Here is a 23,577-nt window from a genome sequence, read left to right on the forward strand (position 1 = left end):
TTATCCAGGTTGGTGTTCGGGATTATGTATGCTTGGAGGCAGGGCTTATGCACCTAATGAACCCAAGAAATTAAAAACAGAATAAGCCGATATCTGACGGTCTTCATGAAGCATAAACAACTCCACAGTGATCTTAAAGATGTGACTGCTCCACGGCTGGGCGCGGTGGCTCATGCCTATAATCCCAGCACTCTGGGAGGCCGAGGCAGGAGGATCGCTTGAGGCCAGGAGATCGAGATCAGCCTAGGAAACATACTGAGACCCCATCTTACAAAATAAAAAAAATCAGCAGGGCATGCTGGCACACACTTGTAGTCCCAGCTACTCGAGAAGCTGAGGCAGGAGGACTGCCTGAGCCCAGGAGGCTGCAGTGAGCTATAATTGCACCACTGCACTCTAGCCTGAGTAATATAGGAGACCTTGTTTCTCTCTTAAAATAAAAAAGTGATTCAGCTTCACCCTGCAGACAATGAAACCAAGGCCCAGAGAGGTGAAATGACTTGGCTAATGTCATAGCAAGAGATGAAACTGAGGATCCAAATGTTCTGTCTTTCAGCCCCATCATGAATCATAAAGGGCACTTCCATGATTGTGGATGATCAGCAAAAGGAACCCAGTTATCTCCAGGAATTGAACTTAGTAGCTGTCATTCGTACCTCATCCGCAAAGAACACAGAATCCACAACAGTAAATCTTAGCAGGAAGCAGGGTTGAGGCCCATTACAGCTGCCAAGAGAGGATGTGGAGAGGGAATGAAGGGCCAAAGCAACCCTTCCAGAGGAAATGCCTTCCCAGGAAGGGGTATGATGAAAAGGCAGCCACTGAAGTCGAGGTATTTATAGCCACACAACAAAGGGATGACTTCAGGGACGCCTCCAGAGCTGGGAGAAAAGGCATTTCACAGATATGCAGAAGATCAAGAGCCCAGGTCACACAGTTTGCCTGGAACACGGCATGGCCTTTATCTGACAAGAGAATGCCTTCCTGGCCCAGATGCCCGGCAGAAGATGCAACACCATTTAGAGGGAAAAAAAAAAAAAAAAAAAAGTAGGGGCATAAGGAAGGAAAGTCAGAAAAATTAATTACAAAAATCGCCAGGTGTGGTGGCTCACACCTGTAATCCCAGCACTTTGGGAGGCTGAAGCGGATGAATCACCTGAGGTTAGGAGTTCGAGACCAGCCTGGCCAACATGGTGAAACCCCGTCTCTACCAAAACTACAAAATTTAGCTGGGAGTGGTGGTGCATGTCTGTGGTGAAGGTTGCAGTGAACTGAGATCGCGCCACTGTACTCCAGCCTGGGTGACAAAGCGAGACTCTGTCTAAAAAAATAAAGGAAAAAAGAAAAAATGACAAAAATATATTTAAACAAGTCTTTATTCAGGACTCAGAAGTGTCTCACTGGATACATGAAGTAACTTTGAGAGACTCAATACTAGATATTTCTTAATCTCTTTGGGAAGAAGGGGATCAAACAGATTCCCTGCCTAGATCCAGTCACATACCGAGAGAGATGATGATCTGCTCCCAGGGTTTCCTGGCAACTGAGCAGGACAGCCGGGTCACAGGAAGGCTATTTTGGAACCAGGGAACCCCTGGCCCCAGAGGCCTCCTGTGGCCTCGGCGTTGGCACTGGGCTGAGGGCCCGCTGCTCCGGGGCTCACCTCGGGCCAGCTCTGAGCCAGAACCAAACCCCAGAATCTCAGCCGACCAGAGTGTACTCTCCACAACCTCGCCTTTACTTCCACTGGGGCCTCCTGACTTTCCAGAAAACATTGTTTTTAGTCTGTTAAGATCCTCTTTCCCCAAGGCTGGCCAAGTAGCAGGGCTCAATCCTCTACAGCCCAAAGGCTTCAGCTTCTCTTCAATGGAAAAAGCAAAGGAGGGGGGAATTTCCTCAACATCTGAGAGAAGGATAAAAGTGCATGGCCGCTCCGGGGTCACGCGCCACCTGAATACAGCAGCTGAATATGTTTAAGGCTTCAAGCATCATCTGGGGCTTAACATTTCAAATCCAATGAAAACGCTCAGTTGTTTATACACACAGAGGCCTCCTCAGGGAAAGGGTCCTGGTTCTCTAAGCTTTACTCCTTCTCCAATCTCAGGCAGAAATGATCATTTCTTCCTCACAAGAATGTCGGGAAAGTTAAGTGGGTTTACAGACATGATAAAGCACTACAGACATGGGATGACACTTCCACTCTGGGCCCACATGACGATGGACTGGACTCTTTATTCATGGCTACATGGGATTCTAGTAATACGCCAGTACCTCTTAAGCTGCACATCGTTTTACTGTTAAGGGGTCTGTGGCCGGACAGCAGGGGGTGGACTGTGACATAGTCAGAAATATATATTTGGTCTCTATCCATTTCCTGGCACACAGTTCCTAAAACCCCCAGAATCTCTGAAATGATGGGTGTTTCTTTGTATGCTAATGACATGACTGGTGGCTGGGGATTCTTGGACAGCCTCAGAATGGGGGCTGGTTGCCAGGGAACCAACCATGGGACAAGGGAAGGGCTGAAGCAACCTTCAATTGGCAATCACCAATGGCCAACCATTCAACCAATTGTGCCAGGAAGAACAGGGTTTGGAGAGCTGCCAGGCTGCTGAACACGTGTGGGTGCTGGTGCATCCCTTCCCTCACACCATGCCCTGTGTGCCACCCCATGTGGCTCTTCATCTTTTTTTTTTTGAGACGGAGTCTTGCTCTGTTGCCAGGCTGGAGTGCAGTGGTGCGATCTGACCGCACTGAAGCTTCTGCCTCCCGAGTTCAAGAGATTCTCCTGCCTCAGCCTCCCAAGTAGCTGGGACTACAGATGTGCACTACCACGCCTGGATTTTTTTTTTTTTTTTTTTTTTTGTATTTTAGTAGAGACAGGGTTTCACCATGTTGGTCAGGATGGTCTCAATCTTCTGACCTCGTGATCCGCCCGCCTCGGCCTGCCAAAGTGCTGGGATTACAGGCGTGAGCCACTGCACCTGGCCTTTTTATTTATTTTTTGAGATGGAGTTTCGTTCTTGTTGCCCAGGCTGGAGTGCAGTGGTGTGCAGCTCACCGCAACCTCCACCTCCTGGGTTCAAGCGATTCTCCTACCTCAGCCTCCCGAATAGCTGGGATTACAGGCATGTGCCACCACGCCCGGATAATTTTGTATTTTTAGTAGAGAGGGGTTTCTCCACATTGGTCAGGCTGGTCTCGAACTCCCGACCTCAGGTGATCTACCCGCCTCGGCCTCCCAAAATGCTGGGATTACAGGGGTGAGCCACCCTACCCGGTCACCCTTTTTTTTTTATTTATTTTTTTTGGGGACAGGGTCTCACTCTGTCAGCCAGACTGGAGTGCAGTGGTGTCATCTGGGTTCACTGCAGCCTTGACTTTTCAGGCTCCAGCAATCCTCCTGCCTCAGCCTCCCAAGTAGCTGGGACCACGGGCACACACCACCACATCCAGGTAATTTTGGTATTTTTGGTAGAGAAGGAGTTTCACCATGTTGCCCAGGCTGGTCTTTAATTCCTGACCTCAAGCGATCTGCCCACCTTGGCCTCCCGAAATGCTGGGATTACAGGCCTGAGCCACCACGTCTGGCCCATTTGTATCCTTTTAAAAACCTCTGTAATAAACTAGTGACTATAAGTAGGTGTTTCTGAGTTCTGAGCACCATTCCAGATGACTCAACCCAAAGGAACAGGTATGGGAACCTCTGATGTATAACCAGTTAGTAAGAAGCACAGGGACAACCTGGAATTGTGACTGGAGTCTGAAATGGGGTCAGTCTTGTGGAACTGAGCCCTTAACCTGTGGAGTATGCACTAAGTCCAGGTCAAGTGTCAGACCTGTAATGTAGGACACTGAGCTGCTCTCAGTGTAATGTAGCTGAAATGGAGGACACTGAGCTGCTTCAGAATTGGTTGGTGTGGGGAAAATCCCTACGTGTCTGGTTTCAGAAGTGAAATGTTCTGGAAGTCCTGAGTGTTGTGAATGAGAGTATAGAAGGAAACAGGCTTCCCTGCTATACAGGGAGGACGTGGGCGGAGGCCTAGAAGGAAACCTTGGCTTTACCTTGGTAATTGTTAAAGCCAGAGGTCAAGCACATGGGGGAATCTTAATACTATTCTCTTTAGTTATGTAACTTTGAGATTTTTCAAAGAAGTGGGGGAAAAGTGTGGCATTATGAAAAAGACAAATCTGAGAAGAGCTCTTAGATTCAAATATTTGATTGATGAAATTAAGATGGAAGAGTTGGAAAATTAAGAACATTTCACAAGGGAGAAAAAAAGATTTTAAGGAGACAGAATAGAAGATTGCTGAAGGAGGTCCAACTTCCAATCAATAGGTGTCCCGTAACAAGATGACAGGGAATAAAGAGGAAGACATGATTAAAGAAATAGTACAGAGGAATTTCTCGGCTCTTAAAAGCTTAAGCCTCTAGAAGTAAGGGACCTATCTAAAGGACTTGAGCAACAGGGAGTACCTGGACATGCTACTGTGTAATTTTAGATGAATCAAGAATAAACAGATATGGCTGGGTGCTGTGCTCACGCTCTTAATCTCAGCACTCTGGAAGGCCAAGGAGGGAGGATCACTTGAGCCCAGGAGTTCCAGACCAGCCTGGGCAACATGGTGAGACCCTGTTGCAACAAAAAATAAAAAAATTAGCTGGACATGGTGGCACATGCCTGTGGTCCCAGCTGCTCAGGAGGCTGGGGAGGGAGAATTGCTAGAGCCTGGGAAGTTGAGGCTGCAGTGAGCTATGATCGTGCCACTGCACCCCAGCCTGGGTGACAGAGCGAGACTCTGTCTCAAAAATAAATAAAAACAAAGTGGAGCACAAGAAATACTGTCTTTAGCTGTATGAAGCCAAGAACATCAGTATTGAATTATTTTTGTTATAATAATCTAACAGAGGAGCTACAAGTAGTAATGTAAGAGAAGAAAGAGTTATAGCAGGAAGTCAACAGATAAATATCCAAAACATAAATCAAGAAATGGCAATAGAAACATAGTATTGAGCCCTGTGGAAGACTCTCCAGAAGAAACTGAAATTCAATTCCGGTTCCCTGTGTATATGCAGCGTTTGGCTCTGGCTCTTATCACTTAGGAGCTCTGCAACCTTGGCAATTACATAGCTTCTTCACGTCTAATTCATCAACTGTAAAATGGGGATCATATCTACATTATGCAGATCTTACATTAAAAATATTAACACATGTAAAACATGTAGAAGAATACCTGGCATTTAAAATATGATTAATAAAAATTTTGACCAAAATTAATAAAAATACACTAAGAAAAAAGTAATAAATGCTAGGCAATACTAGCAAAACAACCTAGAAGAAAAATGTTATGATAAACCAAGAGCAAAAGAATGGAAGCCACGCGTAGGTAAGCTGACCGTGTGGGTGGTCACCTCGCCCTGCACCCCTGGTCCTGCCAGGTAACCCAAGACTCCCTCAAGTTCTGGCCGCCCCTCATGGAGTCTTCCCAGTCACTCCTGGTACATGGGGACCAGCCCTGGACTCCTGGTTCTGGCCCCTGCCCACCCACCTCTGTTAGCAGATGGCTGACATGTCACTAAAGCTGCCCTCCTCCACAATCAGTAACTTCGGTTAGGGCATCTTCAGCCCCTTGGGCACTATGGTCACACTCCCTCAGGTAAGGTCTGGTTTGTCAGGAGAACTCTTCACAGAGAGTACCCTCCTGTCGGTTCCAGATGGGAGGCCGCATACTCTTGCCACCTTTCCACTCTTGCCAGTAGGTTCACCTCCAGGCTGCCATCACCTCTCACTCAGACACCTGCCACCTGATGGACCTGCCACTTTAAATGTGTCCCCACGCTGCCCCTTTAGCTCCTCAGAGCAGCTCAGCTCTGGCCAGGTCTTCTCCTCCTCTATAATGCCCTACAGAATGCCACCCACATTCCAAGGAGGCCCCAAATGAAAGGACAATATCAGGACCTCTCACAACTCCCTCCTGGGGCCCCTTGGGCTCATCCCCCAGGCCTGGCTCAGCAAAGCCTCTCTCTGATCAGGGGTGCTCCCCCACAGCCCACTCTTGAACACTGTGATTTAATGGACTTGTCTTGTTGTCCCTGTTTAGACCCCCAGTCCCTGCAGGTCAGGGCTGCAGAAGTGGTACTGGAACTCTCTCTATATGCCACATAGCATCTAGAGTGCCCACCAACAGTCGGCTCCCCACAGGGATGGCAGGAGACAGTGATGAAGGTGGGCCACGCGGGGCAGGGCAGGCATGGCTTTCCCCCGTACGGAACACTGTTTCCTCTGGCAGTCATTCCTTGCATTTGGTATGTTTGGGAACAGCAGGCAACAAAATCTGTCTGCTCTTGAACCAGGCCTCTCCTGCTACTTCCTTTCCTCGGGTGGTGTTTTTTGATGCTAAGTATAGGATGTCATATTTCATCTCTGCTGCGTGCCTTGGGGATGGGAGCTGCTACCTCTGCCTTGAAGGTCTGCAATTGTCTGATGGTAAAAATGACCAGGAAGGTGATCTAATTTCTCTCTTCACCCACCTCTCAGGCCCTCCAGCTCTGCTCGGATAGACCCTAACAGAGACTGCACCAGCTCCTGAGATGCCCCACAGCCCCGTGGAACACAGTGGAGTGGCCCGGGAACAGATATTTCCCCAAAAGCAGTCAAAAGTGGCCCCTTCCACTGTGTCCTCCATGGTGGGAGAACTCATGGTAGGACATTTGACTGGTAAATCTCCTATCAGGTCAGATTCTGTCTTCCTATTGTATCAGCTTACTGGTCCTGACCTTTGGAAACCACAGAACAAATTTCACCTGTTGTATGTTAACCATTTAAATGGCTGAAAATAGCTATAGAGCTCCCTTTACAGCTCCTTTCCAGACACAGTAAAATGATCACAAGGGCCTCAGATACCAGCATGTCAGGATAGGAAGGACAAAACACAAACTCCCATTCATGGGGTTCTACATACCCCCAACCAGGCCGGAGTCCTGCCCAGGATCTTTCAAACTGAAGAGTTATGTTTGGGGCAGGAAGAGGAGGGAGTTTTAGGGTACAGAACTCTCACTCCATTAGGGAGGAAGTTGCAGAAAGGGATGTATGGGCACTCCCTACAGAGGGAGAAAACAAAGCCAAGGGGAGACTGAGTCCCTAAGGCCCTCAGAGCTGCCTGATCACTGTCTGCCCAAGGACTGCCAAACTCCTCCTCAACTCTGTGAGCCACTCCCAGGACCCCTTCTGCAAATCTTTTTTTTTCTTCTGGCTGATGCTAAAGATGGGTTTCTGTCCCTGGCAATACCAAGGGTCCAACAGCCAATCCCAGAGCCAGCCTGGAGGATGTTTTATTAGAGGCTGGTCTATTGCTTCGGCTATTTCACACTTAGTCCAACCAACATTTCCTGAGCACCAATCATGCACCTGGCATGGCTCCAGAAGCTAGAAAATGCAAAGATGGAAAAGGCATACTGTCTACTATAGTCAGAGGCTTAGAGCACATAACTAATAATTAAGAGAACACTCATTCCACCAGAAGTAATCTTACAAGTCAGTGGTATCTAACATCTAAGATGAAAAGAACAAAAGTTAAAATTGTCCTAAGCCAGGTGCAGTGGCTCAGGCCTGTAATCCCAGCACTTTGGGAGGCCAAGGCGGGAGGACCACCTGAGGTCAGGAGTTTGAGACCAGCCTGACCAATATGGTGAAACCCTGTCTCTACTAAAAATACAAAAATTAGCCAGGCGTGGTGGCTCACACCTGTAGTCCCAGCTACTCCGGAGGCTGAGGCAGGAGGATCACTTGAATCTGGGAGGCAGAGGCTGCAGTGAGCCGAGATTGCGCCACTGCACTCCAGCCTCGGTGACAGAGGGAGACCCTTTAAAAAAAGAAAAATTGTCCTGGTTAGTGACAACTAGGTTGTCAAGATGACCAGATTTTTAGCTTCTTTTAAATGACTAGGCCACAAATACTACAGAAAAAAAGGGGAGCAGGGAGAGCAAAGACACAAAAGCTAAAACTTATCACAACTGCGACAGCAGTGGCAATATGACAGTGGTGGCTACTTTAGAACACAAATACAGTCATTGCTGATGGTAAGATAAATGCTGGAGTTGGAAATCTGGGGGAAAGCATCTGAAGATCAGCAGCCTCCAGTCCTACAGACTGAAAAGGCTGGGAAGCAAACATGATGGAGAGGAAAACTGCTGCCCAGCTGGGCTGCCCAAGCCCTTGTCTGGGATGGACCCTGGCAGACCTGGGTCTTCATTCATGACAGGACTTGTGGGGTCACAGTCCAAAATGTTTCGCAAACAGTCACTGCCCTTCATTTTTACTGGATACTAGAAGTGGCCAAACAAGGGAAGTCCTCTGGCTCACGTCTCAGTTCTGAAGACCTGCAAATATGTACTCCAAAGGGCCCTGAAAGACCTGAAGGCCAGGGTTCACATGGCCAGCATCAGTGACGAAGGCAACATTTACCTGTGATGCTGATGGGCGCATCTGAAAGTGCAGATAGCAGCAGTTTATGGACCGCTGTGAAAATGTCGGGGATGAATAGGCCTTTTCACTGCCTCCTCCTCTCAAGCCCCTTTTGTAGGGAGATGGAGGAAGCAACAAAGGAGAGATTTATCACCATGAGCCCATTCAGCAGCTGTTTTCTTGTTGTTCCTTGTTTAACTTCTCTCGAGAGAGCAGAGTTATCTGTGCAGCTAAGCAGGTGTTTCAGGCAGGTGATTTTGTTTCCATTAATTTTATTAAATAGTAGACCAGACTGGAGGGTTCAGACTGGAGGGTTATCTCATGCGCTTGGGAACTCCCGCCCTGTGCCTGCAAAATTACTAGGTGTGATCTTGGGAGGAATGCTATATTCCGCTCCCTGTTGCTTTCAGCATCTTCAAATCTCTAACTCTAATAGGAAGCAGAATGTAAGAGCCACAGCCCATCCCTGCCCTGCGATCTTGTCTGCTTCAGTAATGTGTTAGAGACACAGTCAAGTGGAGGCTTTCGAGTTCTCAAGAGAAAGAAGATGAAGAGAAGCTTGACACGTCAAAGCCCAGCTCTGTCAACCATCACATTCATGACTCTACTCAGTCTCATGTTCCAAGCAACTGCAAGGAGAGTTTCACATAAAACATGAAAAAAAAAGGTTTTTAAAAAAATAAATTTAGGCTGAGCGCCACGGCTCACAGCTGTAATCTCGGCTACTCAGGAGGCTGAGGCAGAAGAATCGCTTGAACCCGGGAGGCGGAGCTTGCAGTGAGCCGAGATCGCACCACTGCACTCCAGCCTGGGCAACAGAGTGAGACTCTGCCTCAAACAAACAAACAAACAAATAAATAAATAAATAGCTCAAGGCCCCCTGAACCTATACATTTAACCCGCAGGTCTGAGTGAACTTTCTTCTCACGAGGAAGGTAGGCGTGCAGCACGTGCATCCTGCACTACCGTTGTGTTGTTCCTTACAGCAAGGAACTTGTCTACCCCTCGTCCACCCTCAGCTGCAGACAGCCACCATTCACTTGGGGGCGGCAGAGAGCAGCACGCTTCTCCATCCGGAAGCCTGTGTGCCACCCTGGCCCTTTGATTACCTTCAACTTTCTCCTGCTGTAGAACCATCGCCACAGGGCGCGAACATGCGGTGCCACATTTCTTTCTCTTTATCCACATAGTCCCTGTAACAGCTGGAGAGGGAAATAAGCACTCGTTAGAGGAGGTCTGTGTTTGGAGGAGGTGACATCTGGTGGCTGGAATTCTCCACTCACATCCAGAAACACTGAAAATTCATCAGGACTCAAACTGAGTCGGGAGGGATGGAAGTAAGCTGGAGAGGTGGGGAGGCAGGGAAGGCTCCCACAGCTGGCCAAGGAGCCAAGCCCCTGGACAAAAAGCCCATAACTGGAAAGGACAGCTGCCTTGAAGGGCAGGTGCCTCTGGCCACCAGGCTCCGGGCTGAGTCTCACCAAGCGACCCCTCACCCTCAGCAGCCTCTAACCTCTCCTGATTTTCTCACTAAAGAATGGCCAGATCTGACAGGATACTTTTAAATACCAGAAAGGAAATTGCTGGCAAGTCCTAAAAGACTTGAAATGTAACCTAAGAGATACTCACATCTCAGACACTAATGCCAAGCAAGCTTTAACTAGCAATCTGGACTGAATGTTTAATATTAAGACAAGTAGAGAATTTCACCATTACAGAAGAAGATATACATTAAAAGCCATGGACCTATTACCAAGTGATGGAGTTATGGGGGACTCCTATTTATAGGTAGACATTTTCAAGGTTTTCTACAATGAACACAAAACTTCTATAATGAGAAAAAATTACATCACTAAAAGACTGGTGTGCTTAGTCACATGGGTAACAAGGGTCAATCCATGGGTATGAGTCAGACCCGAAACGCCTGTTTCTGGTCACATGAGGACCTACGAGGGGCCTTTCTGCACTTGGTTAGGAGCAGTGGTTCTCGGTGGAGCAGGCAGGGAAGAGCGCACCAGAAGACTCTTTTTAAGTGACACCGGGGCCGGTTGCGGTGGCTTGTGCCTGTAATCCCAGCACTTTGGAAGGACGAGGTGGGGGAATCAACTGAGGTCAGGAGTTTGAGACCAGCCTGGTCAACACGGTGAAACCCTGTCTCAACTAAAATACAACAAAAATTAGCCAGATGTGGTGGTACACGCCTGTAATCCCAGCTACCTGGGAGGCTGAGACAGGAGAATCGCTTGAACTCGGGACACGGAGGTTGCAGTGAGCCAAGATCATGCCATTGCCCTATAGCCTAGGTGACAGAGAGGGACTCCATCTCAAAAAAAAAAAAAAAAAGTGACACCCTCCCACCTCTCTAGGGGGTGTTTATTTGCGGTAGGGGAAACAGAAAGGTGGGCGATGATGGAGATGTATAGTCTGGCAGTCTGTCCCACCTGCTTGCTGGGAACTGCTGGTGCAGCACACGGCCGAGGACTTCAGAAACCCAGCTGTAGAGGGGGCTGCCTCCTAACACTCTGGGCAACACCGCCAGACTGTCCTTTACCCGGGGGGACAGACCAGAGTCGCAACCCCACCCATCTCTCTTCATGCTCCCGCAAACACAGCTCACCTAGCCAGTTTCTTCAGCTCGTTATTGATATCGTGATTGAAGGGTTGCTCCTTCTGGGCTCGAACTAGAAAATCCCGGGCCTTTTGATACTCAGTCAGGAGAAGACAAGCCTGTCCCAAGGAGAGAACTTTAAAAGCACAGTTAGAAAAGATATCATTTGGCTGGGCACGGTGACTTATGCCTGTAATCCCAGCACTTTGGGAGGCCAAGACGGGCGGATCAACTGAGGTCAGGGGTTCCAGACCAGCCTGGCCAACATGGCAAAACCCTATCTCTACTAAAAATACAAAAATTAGCTGGGTGTGATGGCGCATGCCTGTAATCCCAGCTACTTGAGAGGCTGAGGCAGGAAAATTGCTTGAAGCCAGGAAGCGGAGGTTGCAGCGAGCCGAATTTGTGCCACTGTACTCCAGCCTGGGCAACAAGAGCGAAACTCTGTCTCAAAACAAACAAACAAACAAAAGACAGCATTTTTGCAGTAGCTGAGTTGAGCACTGCTACTACCTTTTCCTGGGTGTTTATTCCCAAGTCACTGGCTTCCAACTCACCTGTCCACACCTGAAGAGGGCCTTGGCATTCTTTTGGTCAATGACCAAAGCCTGCTCTCCATAGCGCAGGGCTATGGTGGGTCGGTCTAGCTTCAGGTATGTAAAGGACAGGTTCAGGAGAACAGGAAGCTTGGCGGCCTCCACCAGGTGCTGCTCTTCAGGGGGTGCTGATCTCCGGCGCAGAAGCAACAGGGCCTGTGGAAAGGGAAGGCAGATGGTCAAGAGGAGTAACAGTCTTATGTACAAAACCCTAAAGAATCCACACACAAAAACTATCAGAGCTAAAAATCGGCTGTTACAGGTTGCAAGACACAAGATCAACATAAAAAGTCAGGTATATTTCTTTCTTCTTCTTTTTTCAGACGGAGTCTTGTTCTGTTGCCAAGCTGGAGTGATCTCAGCTCACTGCAACCTCCGCCTTCTGAGTAGCTGGGACTACAGGTGTGCACCACCATGCCCGGCTAATTTTTTCATATTTTAGTATGACCATTTTGGCCAGGTTGGTCTCGATCTCCTGACCTCGTGATCTGCCCGCCTCGGCCTCCCAAAGTGTTGGGATTACAGGTGTGAGCCACCATGCCCGGCCAAAAGTCAGGTATATTTCTATGCTCTAGCAACGAACTACCTAAAAATGAAGTTAAGAAAACAACTCCATTTACAATAGCATCAAAAAGAATACAGTAAGTAGCAATAAACTTAAAACAAGTGAAAGACTTGCACACTGAAAACTACAAAATGTTGTTGAAAGAAATTAAAGATGATTCAAATAAAATGGAAAAATATCTCATGTTCATTAATTGGAAGACTTAATATTAAGATGGTAATATTTCCCTAACTGGTCAACATATTCATGCAACCCTACCAAAATTTCAACAGCCTTTTTTGTAGACACAGACAAGTTGATTAGATAATTCATATGGTGGCCAGGCACAGTGGCTCATGCCTGTAATCCCAGCACTTTGGGAGGCTGAGGCGGGCAGATCACCTGAGGTTGGGAGTTTGAGACCCGTCTGGCCAACATGGTGAAACCCCATCTCTACTAAAAATACGAAATCAGCTGGGTGTGGTGGCAGGTGCCTGTAATTTTAGCTACATGGGAGGCTGAGGCAGGAGAATCACTTGAACATGGGAGGCGGAGGTTGTGGTGAACCGAGACCACACCACTGCACTCCAGCCTAGGTGACAGCGCAAGACTCCATCTCAAAAAAAAAAAAAAAAAAAGTCACATGGAAATTCAAAGGACCCTGAATAGCCAAAATACTCTTGAGAAAGGACAAAGCTGGAGAACTCATATTTCTCAATTTCAAAACTTACTAAAAGACAACAAATAAACAAAAAACACGAAACTTCCTAAAGCTACAGTAATTACGCCAGTGTAGCACCAGCATAAGGACAGACATGTAGATCAATGAAATTGAACACAGAGTCCAGAAATAGATTTATATATCTATAGTCAACTGATTTTCAATAAGGGTGTCCAGACCATTCAATGGGAGAGAAGAACTGTCTTTTCAACAAATAGTGCTGGGACGAGAGACCATCAACATGCAAAAGAATGTTTACCTTACACTAGATGCAAAAATTAACTAAAGTGGAGCATAGCCCTAAAAGTAAGAGTTAAAACTCTAAGACTCTGTGCTTGCTTCGGCAGTACATATACTAAAAATTGGAAAGACAGAGAGAAGATCAGCATGGCCCCTGTGCAAAGATGACATGCAAATTCATAAAGCATTTCATATATATTTTTAAAAAACTATCAGACTTTAGAAGTACACATAGGTGTAAATTTTTGTGACCCTGGATTAGAAAATGGTTTCTTAGATATAACACCAAAAGCACAAATAAGCAAAGAATTAGACTTCATCAAAATGTAAAACTTTTGTGTTTCAAAGGACACTACAAAGAAAGTGAAGAGACAGCCCACAGAACAGCATAGAGCATTTGCGCATCCTATATTTGTTAAGGGTGTAGTATCCAGAGCACATCAACAACATTTACTCCTCAATACAAAGACAAATGACCCAACTTTCAGATATGCATAGACTCTGAATAGACATTTTTCCAAAGAAGATAGACAAATAGTCATTAAATGCATGAAAATATGTCCAATGTCATTAGTCATCAGGGAAATGCAAATCAAAACCACAGTGAGATACCACTTCACATCCGCTAGGATGCCTAACTTTAAAAATATAAAATAAGTGTTGGTGAAGATGTGGAGAAATTGGAAGCTTCGCACATTACTCGTGGGAATGTAAGATGGTACAGCTGCTGTAGGAAACAGTTTGGCAGTTCCTCAAAAATTTTGACAGTTCCCACACAATCCAGCAATTGCACTCCTAGACACATACCCAAGAAAACTGAAAACATGCGTTCACATGAGAACTTGTACATAAACGCTCACTGCATCAGTCATAATAATCACGAAGTGGAAACAACCCACACGTCCAGCTGATGAATGGACAAAAAGCAGCAGAGCCATCCAACGGAAAAGTAGCCTTACAAAAGAACGAGGGTCCAGGTGCGGTGGCTCATGCCTGTAATCTCAGCACTTTGGGAGGCTGAGGTGGGCGGATCATGAGGTCAGAAGTTCAAGACCAGCCTGGCCAACATGGTGACACCCTGTCTCTACTAAAAATACAAAAATTAGCCAGGTGTGGTGGCAGGTGCCTGTAATCCCAGCTACTTGGGAGGCTGAGGCAGGAGAATCGCTTGAACCTGGAAGGCAGAGGTTGCAGTGAGCCGAGATCGTGCCACTGCACTCCAGCCTGGGCGACAGAGACTCTGTCTCATAAAAAACAAAAAAACAAAAAAAGAATGAGGTTTGTACAAGCTACAACATGGATAAACCTCAAAAACATGCTAAGTGAAACAAGCCAGCCACAAAATGACACATATTTGACAATTCTAGTTACACAAAATGTCCCAAATAGGCAAATCCATAGAAACAAAGGAGAACAGAGGCTATCTGGGGCCAAAGAATTGTGAGGTTCATTTCGGGGTGAGGAAAATGTTCCGAAATTAGATAGTGGCAATGGCTGCACAACTTTGTGAATATACTAAAAACCACTGAATTGGACACTTTAAAAGCACACATTTTATGGTATGTGAATCATATCTCAACAACAAGAAAAAAAATAGTAAAACAGAAAAATGGATGAAGGTAGAGCCTGCACTCCCTGAGACTCCATCTGGAAGGTGCAAGTAGAATGGAAGAACTGGAAGGCTGGACACGATGGCTCACACCTGGAATCCCAGCACTTTGGGAGACCAAGGCGGGTGGATCACCTGAGGTCAGGAGTTCGAGATCAGCCTGGCCAACATGGAAACCCCGTCTCTACTAAAAATACAAAAAATGAGCTGGATGTGGTAGCAGGCGCTTGTAATCCCAGCTACTTGGGAGGCTGAGGCGGGAGAATCCCTTGGACCTGGGAGGCGGAGGTTGTAGTGAGGCCGAGATGGCGCCAGTACACTCCAGCCTGGGTGATAGAGTGAGACTCTGTCTCAAAAAAAAAACCAAAACAAAAAGAAACAAACACAAACAAACAAACAAAGAACACGGAAGAACTGGAAAATGTGTCAGGAGATGGCAGCACAGGCAGAAAGTCATGAGCCTTCCTGGTCTTCCCTTCCATCTCTAAACTCTGGGCATTCACCAGGCAAGTTCCCATCCACTGTCTCCACACCTTCTGAATGGATTCAGCTCCCGTTCATATCACCAGCTGGAACCTCACGCCTGAACCCTGCTCTCACACCCAAATGAAATCGTGAAGCAAGTTGTCAGCTGGAAACAGTTTTCTACAGGCCCTGCTTACCTGCTCATTCCCATGAGTAATCAAAATTGAAAGTAACACATTTCTTTCCCAGTTATTCCTTGGTTTAAAATTTTTTCTCAGACCAGGAAGTTTCAAGTCATTCCCTTCTTCTGTTTCCTTGATCTCTTATATATACAACTTCATCATATACAACGTCATCAAGTCTAACCATCCATTTTGTGGGAGTACTTCCAGAGCTTTTTCTTCTATTTGCACAACTCACAGCTGCTTTAACACATTCCTGGACCCTGTTAACAGGTTTAGCCACAGCACACCCAGCACAGTGCCTAACATGAAACAGAGCCTCATTAAAATGAAGTTTGTCATTTGACATGTCCTGCACACAGTGGTGTGCTGGTACATGTTTAATAGCCAGCTCTCGGGGGAGGTGGACCCGTTTGTAGCATTTGCCTATTCCTATGCTGTAAATATTCCTCCAAGAGCTGATTTCAAACTACCAAAGTGACATTAACCAGGGCACAAAACTCCTGAAAATTTTACAATTGAAATTTTGAGTTTTCACGAGCTCCAGCACAACTACTGCCTCTTCCCCGAATATGACTTTTATCAACACACTCTTCCTCAGTGGTTCCCTGCCATCTACTTCATCAAGTCCAAATCCATCCACACATATTTGAATGTCTTCCTGAATCTGGCCGCCTCCTATCACCTATGATTCCTTACATGTAACCTATGTTTCTGACTAGGAATCTACCAACTGTGGCCTGAATAGATTCTGACCACTTCCGTACCTTTGCTCATCTCTTTTCCTGCCGAGAGTTTATGGTGGAAGGGACAAGACAGCTCTCAGGGACCTCTTTTATAAGGCCACTAACTCCATTCAATAGGGTTTCATCTTCATGACCTCATCATCTCCCAGAGGCCTCACCTCTTAATATCACATGGATGATTAGGTTTCAACATACACATTTTGGGGAGACACAAACATTCAGACCATAGGTATTGATTAGCTGTTGGAGCTGCATTTAACTCCCTAACTAGATTCAAATCCCTTGAAAGCAGGAAACCCAATACTTATGTGACCCAGACAATGCTGAGCAAAAGATGGAGACACAGTGGTGCTGACAATGTCAGTCCACTGCTCCAAAGACTGAGAAACTTTCCACTAGGAAAAGACGTGCAAAACCTCTAGCTCAGCAAGGCAGGCTCCACACACATCCCTACTTTCTCCAACCCTAAGGGACTAAGACAGGTAGTACTCCAACATGAGCAAAGGACAGGAAAAGGACCAATAAACCCAAAGGGTTAGGGTGGGTGGCAGTGTGATGACTGATTTGGCAGAGTGGTGCCAATGTAAAAGGGACTGGTCTGCCCCTCAGAGCCTGGAGAGACCTAGGAACTGATGGAACCAGGAATTAGAGCTATCCGTTGGGGCTGAATAAAGGAGGTCAGGTCAAATGTTCCCCACCCCGTCCACTGCCCCTATGTGTCCAGATGGCCTCAGCAGTCACGAGGTCTCCTTTCTGGGAAAATGGAACCAAAGAGGCCCTTGACTTGGGGGCAGGCTGGAGCAGACAGCAGGAAGGTGGTATACTGGTTACGGGGCTATGAAAGGGAATCTCAATACCAGACAGTGAGAACCTCTGTCCTGACACCCAGCTTGGCTCCCAGAATGCTGGTCCCTCGGCACATACACGGGGCAGAAAGAGGAGGACTCAATGGACCCTGAGGAAACACCTACATACTCTAATGTGTGCAGGCTCTCTTTGACCACACTGCAACCTGCCCCACCAAGCACCTGGAGCTCCCAATCAGCTTTGTGATGTCTCTTTTAAATCTTAGTGGTCAAAGATCACCAGCCATTTGAGGAAAGCTTCTGTGAAAGAGGTGGCCTCTTGCCTCCCAGCAGCTGCCCTCCCTTCCTTCATAGTAATAGGACTTTTTTTTTTTGGCCAGGAACATGTACAACCAGAATTTAGATATTTGCTAGGCTTCTTTGCAGCTAGGCACGGCCCGGAGCACAGGTTCTGGAAAACATAATTCAGTAAAAGAATCATATGACAAGGACCTTCCTTAACAGAGCTGTACATGCCTCCAGCCTTTCTTCCCTTCTGCTGCTAGAACTCAGAGACCCTCATCTTGGACTACAAGGCCAGAGTCTCACCCTAGAAATGAGAACTGGGTATCTGAAAATATCTGGAGCAGAGTCACCAACTGGCCCTAGCTTGCATGCCTCTACTCTAGCCTTTTACATGAGTGAGAAATAAACCATCTTTAGGTCATTGACAAACTTAGTGCAAAAGGACACAGTCCCCAATATGTAGAAAAACCAAACAGAAAAAGAATGAGATTAAATTATAATCGACAGTCTAAATATATAAAATAATATATGCATGAAACAAGAACAGAATGCTAGGGAGGGGAAGAACAAATAGCCCTTCAATTTTCTAAAATTTATTTTTTGTAGAGATGGGATCTTGCTATGGTCCCCAGACTGATCTTTAACTCCTGGCTTCAAGCAATCCTCCCACCCTGGACTCCTGAAGTGCTGGGATTATAGGTGTGAGTCACTGTGCCTGGCCCCCCAATTTTAAATGAAAAATTCATCAGAAGAGGTGGCAAAAAGTCAAGGAAAGCTTCCATACATGACACAAACAGGAGAAAAGATGGAAACTAGGTGGGGAGTGGGGAGGGACAGCAGTCAGAAGCTCAGTGCAGGAGGTCTGATGATAGGAGTTCCAGAAAAAGAGGGCGGGGGAACAAGAGTAAATTATCAAAGAAATAACTCAAGGAAGTTTCCCAGAGTGGAGGAAAAGTTTCCTGAATGAAAAGATACATCACCGTAAAATTTAGGAATGCCGGGGAAAAACGATCTTCGTCTCTACAGAAGAAAAAACAGGTCACGTAGAAAGGAATAGGAACCTAAGTAGTAATAAGATTTTTTTGTTGTTTTTGTCAGCTTTGAGCCCAGAACTAACAAGACCTTTTTTTTTGAGATGGAGTTTCACTCTTATTCCCTGGGCTGCAGTGCAATTATGCCGTCTTGGCTCACTGCAACCTCCACCTCCTGGGTTCAAGCAATTCTCCTGCCTCAGCCTCCCAAGTAGCTGGGACTATGGGCATCCACCAACACACCCAGCTAATTTTTGTATTTTTAGTAGAAACGGGGTTTCACTATGTTCGCCAGGCTGGTCTCGAACTCCTGACCTCAGGTGATCCACCCACCTCGGCCTCCCAAAGTGCTGGGATTATAGGCATGAGCCACCGTGCCCAGCCAAAAGACTTTTTAATAACAACTCTAGACAAATATGTATTTAAAAACCAAGAATATTTTAGACATACATCAACATACTCTGTTAAAGGAGTAAGTTGAGAAAAAACAGGAAATCCACAAACTAGCATTATAGGGCAGCCCCAGGACAAGAGCTGTGTGGCGGGCCCCAGGGAGATTCCCCCCTGGCCACGCATTGCGGGGTCACCTGGGTGGGAAGGAGGGAGGGGAGAAGAGTCTGGGGCTTCTGTTATGTTAAGAGCTTTCTGGAAGACCCTCCAGAGGTTTTGCTTTATGTCTCCTTGGCTAGACCCTTGTTACAGGGACACCCTAAGCTCATGGGAAGCTGGGAAGATGTTGTTTTTTAATTAGTACACTGATGCTTTGAGTGAAATGGGAGGTTCTGTTAGGAGAAAGGGGAATAGATATTGGGTGACAGGGTCTGCAACATTTGGCCTATGTGAGTATGTTTTAGAGACAGCGCATGCATGTGTGGTGTTTTGTTTTGTTTTGTTTTGTTTTGTTTGGAGACATAATCTTGCCCTGTTGCCCAGGCTGGAGTGCAGTGGCGCGATCTTGGCTCATTGCAAACTCCGCCTCCTGGGTTCAAGTGATTCTCCTGCTTCAGCCTCCCGAGTAGCTGGGATTACAAGCACCCACCACCATGCCAGCACATTTTTGTATTTTTAGTAGAGACGGGGTTTCGCCACGTTGCCCAGGCTGGTCTCAAACTCCTGACCTCAAGCCATCCACTCGCCTCACTCCCAAAGTGCTGGGATTACAGGCATGAGCCACTGCATCCAGCCATGTTTGTTGAATGAATAAAATTACAAAGGAAACAGAAAACAGCTCAGCATAACCTACACAAGAAGCAAAATCACAACAGGAGGCTTGATGAGGCTGGAATTGCCTCAGGCTAGAATCGCCAAATGAGCCTCCACTGTCAGAGGCATGAAATGATGATGGCAAAGGGGTGGAGAAATCGGTTGGTGGAGGACCTAATAAGCACTGGGATGAGAATTTTTAAAAGTTAATAAACTGAATTGTTTTAGAGCAGTGAGATGGAAATTCTAAACACTTCTAGTTCAAGTACATATACAGAGGCAAATGTTTTTCACAACCTAAACACACCCATGTACCCAAGAACCACATCAAAACACAGAACATTCCCAGGTGCCTCCCAATCCCGTGAGTCCTCTCTCCAGTCCTTATCCCCCCCGAGAGTCCCCTCTTCAGCCCTTATCCCCGTGTTAGTCCCCTCTCCAGTCCTTATCCCTTTGGCATGAGGATTTTTTTTTTTTTTTTTGAGATGGGAGTTTTTTCGCTTTTCTTGCCCAGGCTGGAATGCAACGGCACAATCTTGGCTCACTGCAACCTCAACCTCCACCTCCTGGGTTCAAGTGATTCTCCTGCCTCAGCCTCCCAAGTAGCTGGGATTGCAGGCACCCACCACCACGCCCGGCTAATTTTTTATTTTTAGTAGAGACGGGGTTTCACCATGTTGGCCAGGCTGGTCTCAAACTCCTGACCTCAGGTGATCCACCGGTCTCGGCCTGGCATGAGGGTTTTTTTAAATGAGATTTTTCTTAATGGCTGCTCATGGAAAGTAGGGAGAAAGACAAAAGTCTGTGTTTTTTGCCGGGCGCAGTAGCTCACGCCTGTAATCCCAGCACTTTGGGAGGCCGAGGTGGGTGGATCACGAGGTCAGGAGATTGAGACCATCCTGGCTAACACGGTGAAACTCCGTCTCTACTAAAAATACAAAAAAATTAGCCGGGTGAAGTGGCGGGTGCCTGTAGTCCCAGCTACTAGGGAGGCTAAGGCAGGAGAATGGCATGAGCCCGGGAGGCGGAGCTTGCAGTGAGCCGAGATTGTGCCACTGCACTCCAGCCTGGGCGACAGAGCGAGACTCTTGTCTCAAAAACAAAACAAAACAAAACAAAAAACAAAACAAAACCTGTGTTTTTTAAACAAGGAAGTTTTCAGGATCTAAACTTACACTTAACTTTCAAAGCATTCTTACCCTTTTATATCTCACTTTGGCATCATAGAAACGATTCTGGCGGAAAAGGTAGTTGCCAAACTCCCGTTCCGTAGCTGCCACTTTCAGGACCTTCTGAAGTGGAAACTGGTCTTGCTGCTCCTGAGGACCAGAGACAGGAATATTCAGCAAGGAAACCAAAAGCCGTAACGCCACAATGGAAGTGTTAGTACACGTGAGCCTAGGAGTTCCAGACCAGCCTGGGCAACACAGTGAGAACATGTCTCCATTTAAAAAAATAGTAATTGAAAGAAAGGAAGTGTTACTACAGCTGTGAGCTCTTCTTTTTCAGATCATGCACTTCTGTTTACAGCCTTCTGTGTTGGAGTCACCTCTGAATCTGACAGAAGCCACACCAGTGTTATAACCGGTACCATTTTACATCCTAGAGCCAGAAGGAAGTCTACGTCTTCAGTCTTCCCCCGATGTTCTCCAAGGAAGCAGTGTCCCATGGAATCAAAAACTGATGGAACTTGCCAAGCACAGAACTCAGTGCTCAAAACCACTATTTGGCCACCAAGCACTGGACAGGTCTTGGTTCGCTCAGGGCCCTGGCGGTCTTTACGGTCGTGATTCTCTGCCCTGGCCATCTTCAGAGTCACCCATAGAGCCTCTTTGGTCCCGGCCCCACCCCCCAGATCCTAAATGAGGCACATTTAGGATGTGCCGAAATGTGGGATGAGGCATCTGCAAGAAACTCGAATCTCAGAAGGATGGAAAAGGGTGAGCTCCCTCAGTTGGAGTGCTGACAGTTTAGCTAGGGAGACTCCATGTGAAGATATAAACACTGGCATGGACCTCTAAGGCCACAGATGGAGTCAGTGTGAGACAGCATGATAAAGACAGTGCCTGTGACTGCTGACGGGGTCAGAAGCCCTGCATCTATCGGACAGGGTTAAGTGAAAGGCTACAAAGAGGAGGCAAGACTTAAGTGGTGAGGACAGTGGCCATACATCCCAGTTTGCCTGGGACTGTCTCAGTTTAAACCCGATGTCATGGGTAACCCCTCCAGTGAACAGCCCCTTTTACTCTCACCTGTGCTGGGCTGGACAATCAATTATTCAGTCACCCTAGTTATGAGCTACCAATGCCTGCCTTGCTGGAAACCAAACAATGATGAAAAGCAAGTGTTCACTGTCTCACAGGGAGAACTAGGCAAAGGGTGACTGGAAAATCAGTTCAAACCACTAATCCTTAAACTCACAGCCTTACCTCGCCCAGCACATTTATCTACACGTGAGAGCCGTTACTAAGACAAACACAGACTAGGAAGCAGAGGAACTCCGCCACCGCCACCACCGCACAGGAGCCGCGGGGGACCCTGGAGCGGACAGTCAGCCTCAGGGCAGGCTATCTAGAAGAATTAGCAAAACACCAACCCATTCCTCTCCCTATAAAGTGCTGACATCTGTGCTCTGGAACTTACAGCTGAGAGAGCACAAAACTTGTCTGACTCAGCAGAGTCTAGGAAGTCAAGCAGCTCAATCTCGAACAGGACAGTGGTGTTTGGAGGGATCAAGGGAGGGCAGCCCAGCGTTCCATAGGCGTAGTTCGGTTTGAACAGAAACCTGGCCAGCTCTCCTCTCCGCATGCTCAGAAGTCCCAGCTCCATGCCCCACAGTGTAATATCTGTAAGCAGGGACAAAGAAGGTGGGTGAAGCTTGCTCAGTATCCTGCTCAATGCTATCAGTTTCTTCCCCTTCTAAGTCAGCAGTACTCAGGCCTCCATGTCTCCCTCACACAGTTCCCTCTTCCTGCAATGTCTTCCTACTGAGCCTGTGCCCAGCTTCTACTGATAGAAATTTTATTCAAACTTCCGGGCTCAGTTCAAATACCCCCACTACCAGGAAGCCTTCCCCGAACCTCCCAGCTAGAATTAATCATGCCTTCATTAAGCACACCCACAACACTGCTTTCACCTCCCAGGCACTCATCCGATTCTACCAAGTGAGCTGAGTGCAGGTCAGTCTCCCCTACTACATTGTGAGGTCCTTAAGGGTGGAGATGTTCTAATCTTCTGAGTACATCCTCTCTTTTCACCATGTATTGTGGGAAGTAAGTATTCGATTGAGTTTTACTTAATAAATGAACAAAGAAACATTCCCAGTGGTTAGTTAAGTCAAGAGTGCAAAGATTATACCTTGCCCATTAAGCCATCTCCCAAATGCCTAGGTCTCAAGGGGAGAGAACATGGCTGTGTTACCAAAACCCAGCCTCAGCAAAGCCAACTCAAAGAACCTGCGCTCTGAGCAGTCTTCCCAGCCTGAGGCATCGTGCCTCATCTCGCCCCTAAACAATTCCTTCTCCAGCTCCCACTCTGAACCTACCCTCTCCAAGTTTCATTAGCCGAGGAGTTTTCCTAAAGTAATTAGAATCGAAGGGTCTGTCCATGTGTTCCAAGTATCCCGAGTATTTCACTAGGATAGAAGAAAGAATGTAAGGAAAATGGACCCAAAACACCCACGCCTCCATAATATCGAGTCTCTCATTATCACACAGAAACAATGTGAACAGATGAACTTAAGCTGCCCGACACCCCGAGGTACAGGAATAAATCTCTCTGCGTTTTGGGTGCCGGCCCTTTGGCTCAGAGGTTCAAGAGCTTCGTGGAAGCATTACGCAAAGGGGACATAGGGGTCCCTAGCTTTCGTCTTAAAAAAACTAATTCAGGCCGGAAGCAGCGGCTCATGCTTGTAATCCCAGCTACCGGGGAGGCTGAGGTGGGAGGATCACTTGGGTCCAGGAGTCTGAGACCAGCCTGGGCAACATAGAGTCCCCCATATCTACAAAAATATTAAAAATTAGCCGGGCATGGTGGATCGTGCCTGTAAATCCCTTATTTGGGAGGCTGAGGCAGGA

At 47.0% G+C, this 23,577-nt stretch overlaps 1 protein-coding gene and 1 non-coding gene across 6 annotated transcripts in view; one reads left to right on the forward strand and one right to left on the reverse strand.

Moving 5' to 3' along the window:
- The window catches only part of FKBP6 (FKBP prolyl isomerase family member 6 (inactive)), a 30,677-nt gene that overhangs the window by 6,233 nt on the left and 867 nt on the right, over positions 1–23,577 (reverse strand). For 2 of the 5 annotated variants that reach the window (XM_054560428.1, XM_054560429.1), the window contains exons 3-9: positions 23,046–23,135; positions 22,145–22,347; positions 20,701–20,820; positions 11,631–11,825; positions 11,083–11,192; positions 9,575–9,667; positions 8,734–9,094 (exon numbers count right to left, since the gene is read on the reverse strand). In XM_054560428.1, coding sequence (XP_054416403.1) covers positions 9,577–9,667; positions 11,083–11,192; positions 11,631–11,825; positions 20,701–20,820; positions 22,145–22,347; positions 23,046–23,135 — 809 coding nt within the window. In that variant the 3' untranslated portion in view covers positions 8,734–9,094; positions 9,575–9,576. Of the gene's footprint in view, positions 1–8,733; positions 9,095–9,574; positions 9,668–11,082; positions 11,210–11,630; positions 11,826–20,700; positions 20,821–22,144; positions 22,348–23,045; positions 23,136–23,577 lie in introns of those variants that run through there. The other 3 variants (XM_002817871.3, XM_003777020.4, XR_008527413.2) reach the window with 2 other exon arrangements.
- Positions 13,266–13,373, forward strand: LOC112134431 (U6 spliceosomal RNA). The gene has a single exon (XR_002915864.1). It is a non-coding gene; the product is annotated as a U6 spliceosomal RNA (small nuclear RNA).

Source organism: Pongo abelii, chromosome 6, assembly GCF_028885655.2.
Source record: "Pongo abelii isolate AG06213 chromosome 6, NHGRI_mPonAbe1-v2.0_pri, whole genome shotgun sequence".
NCBI lineage: Eukaryota > Metazoa > Chordata > Mammalia > Primates > Hominidae > Pongo > Pongo abelii.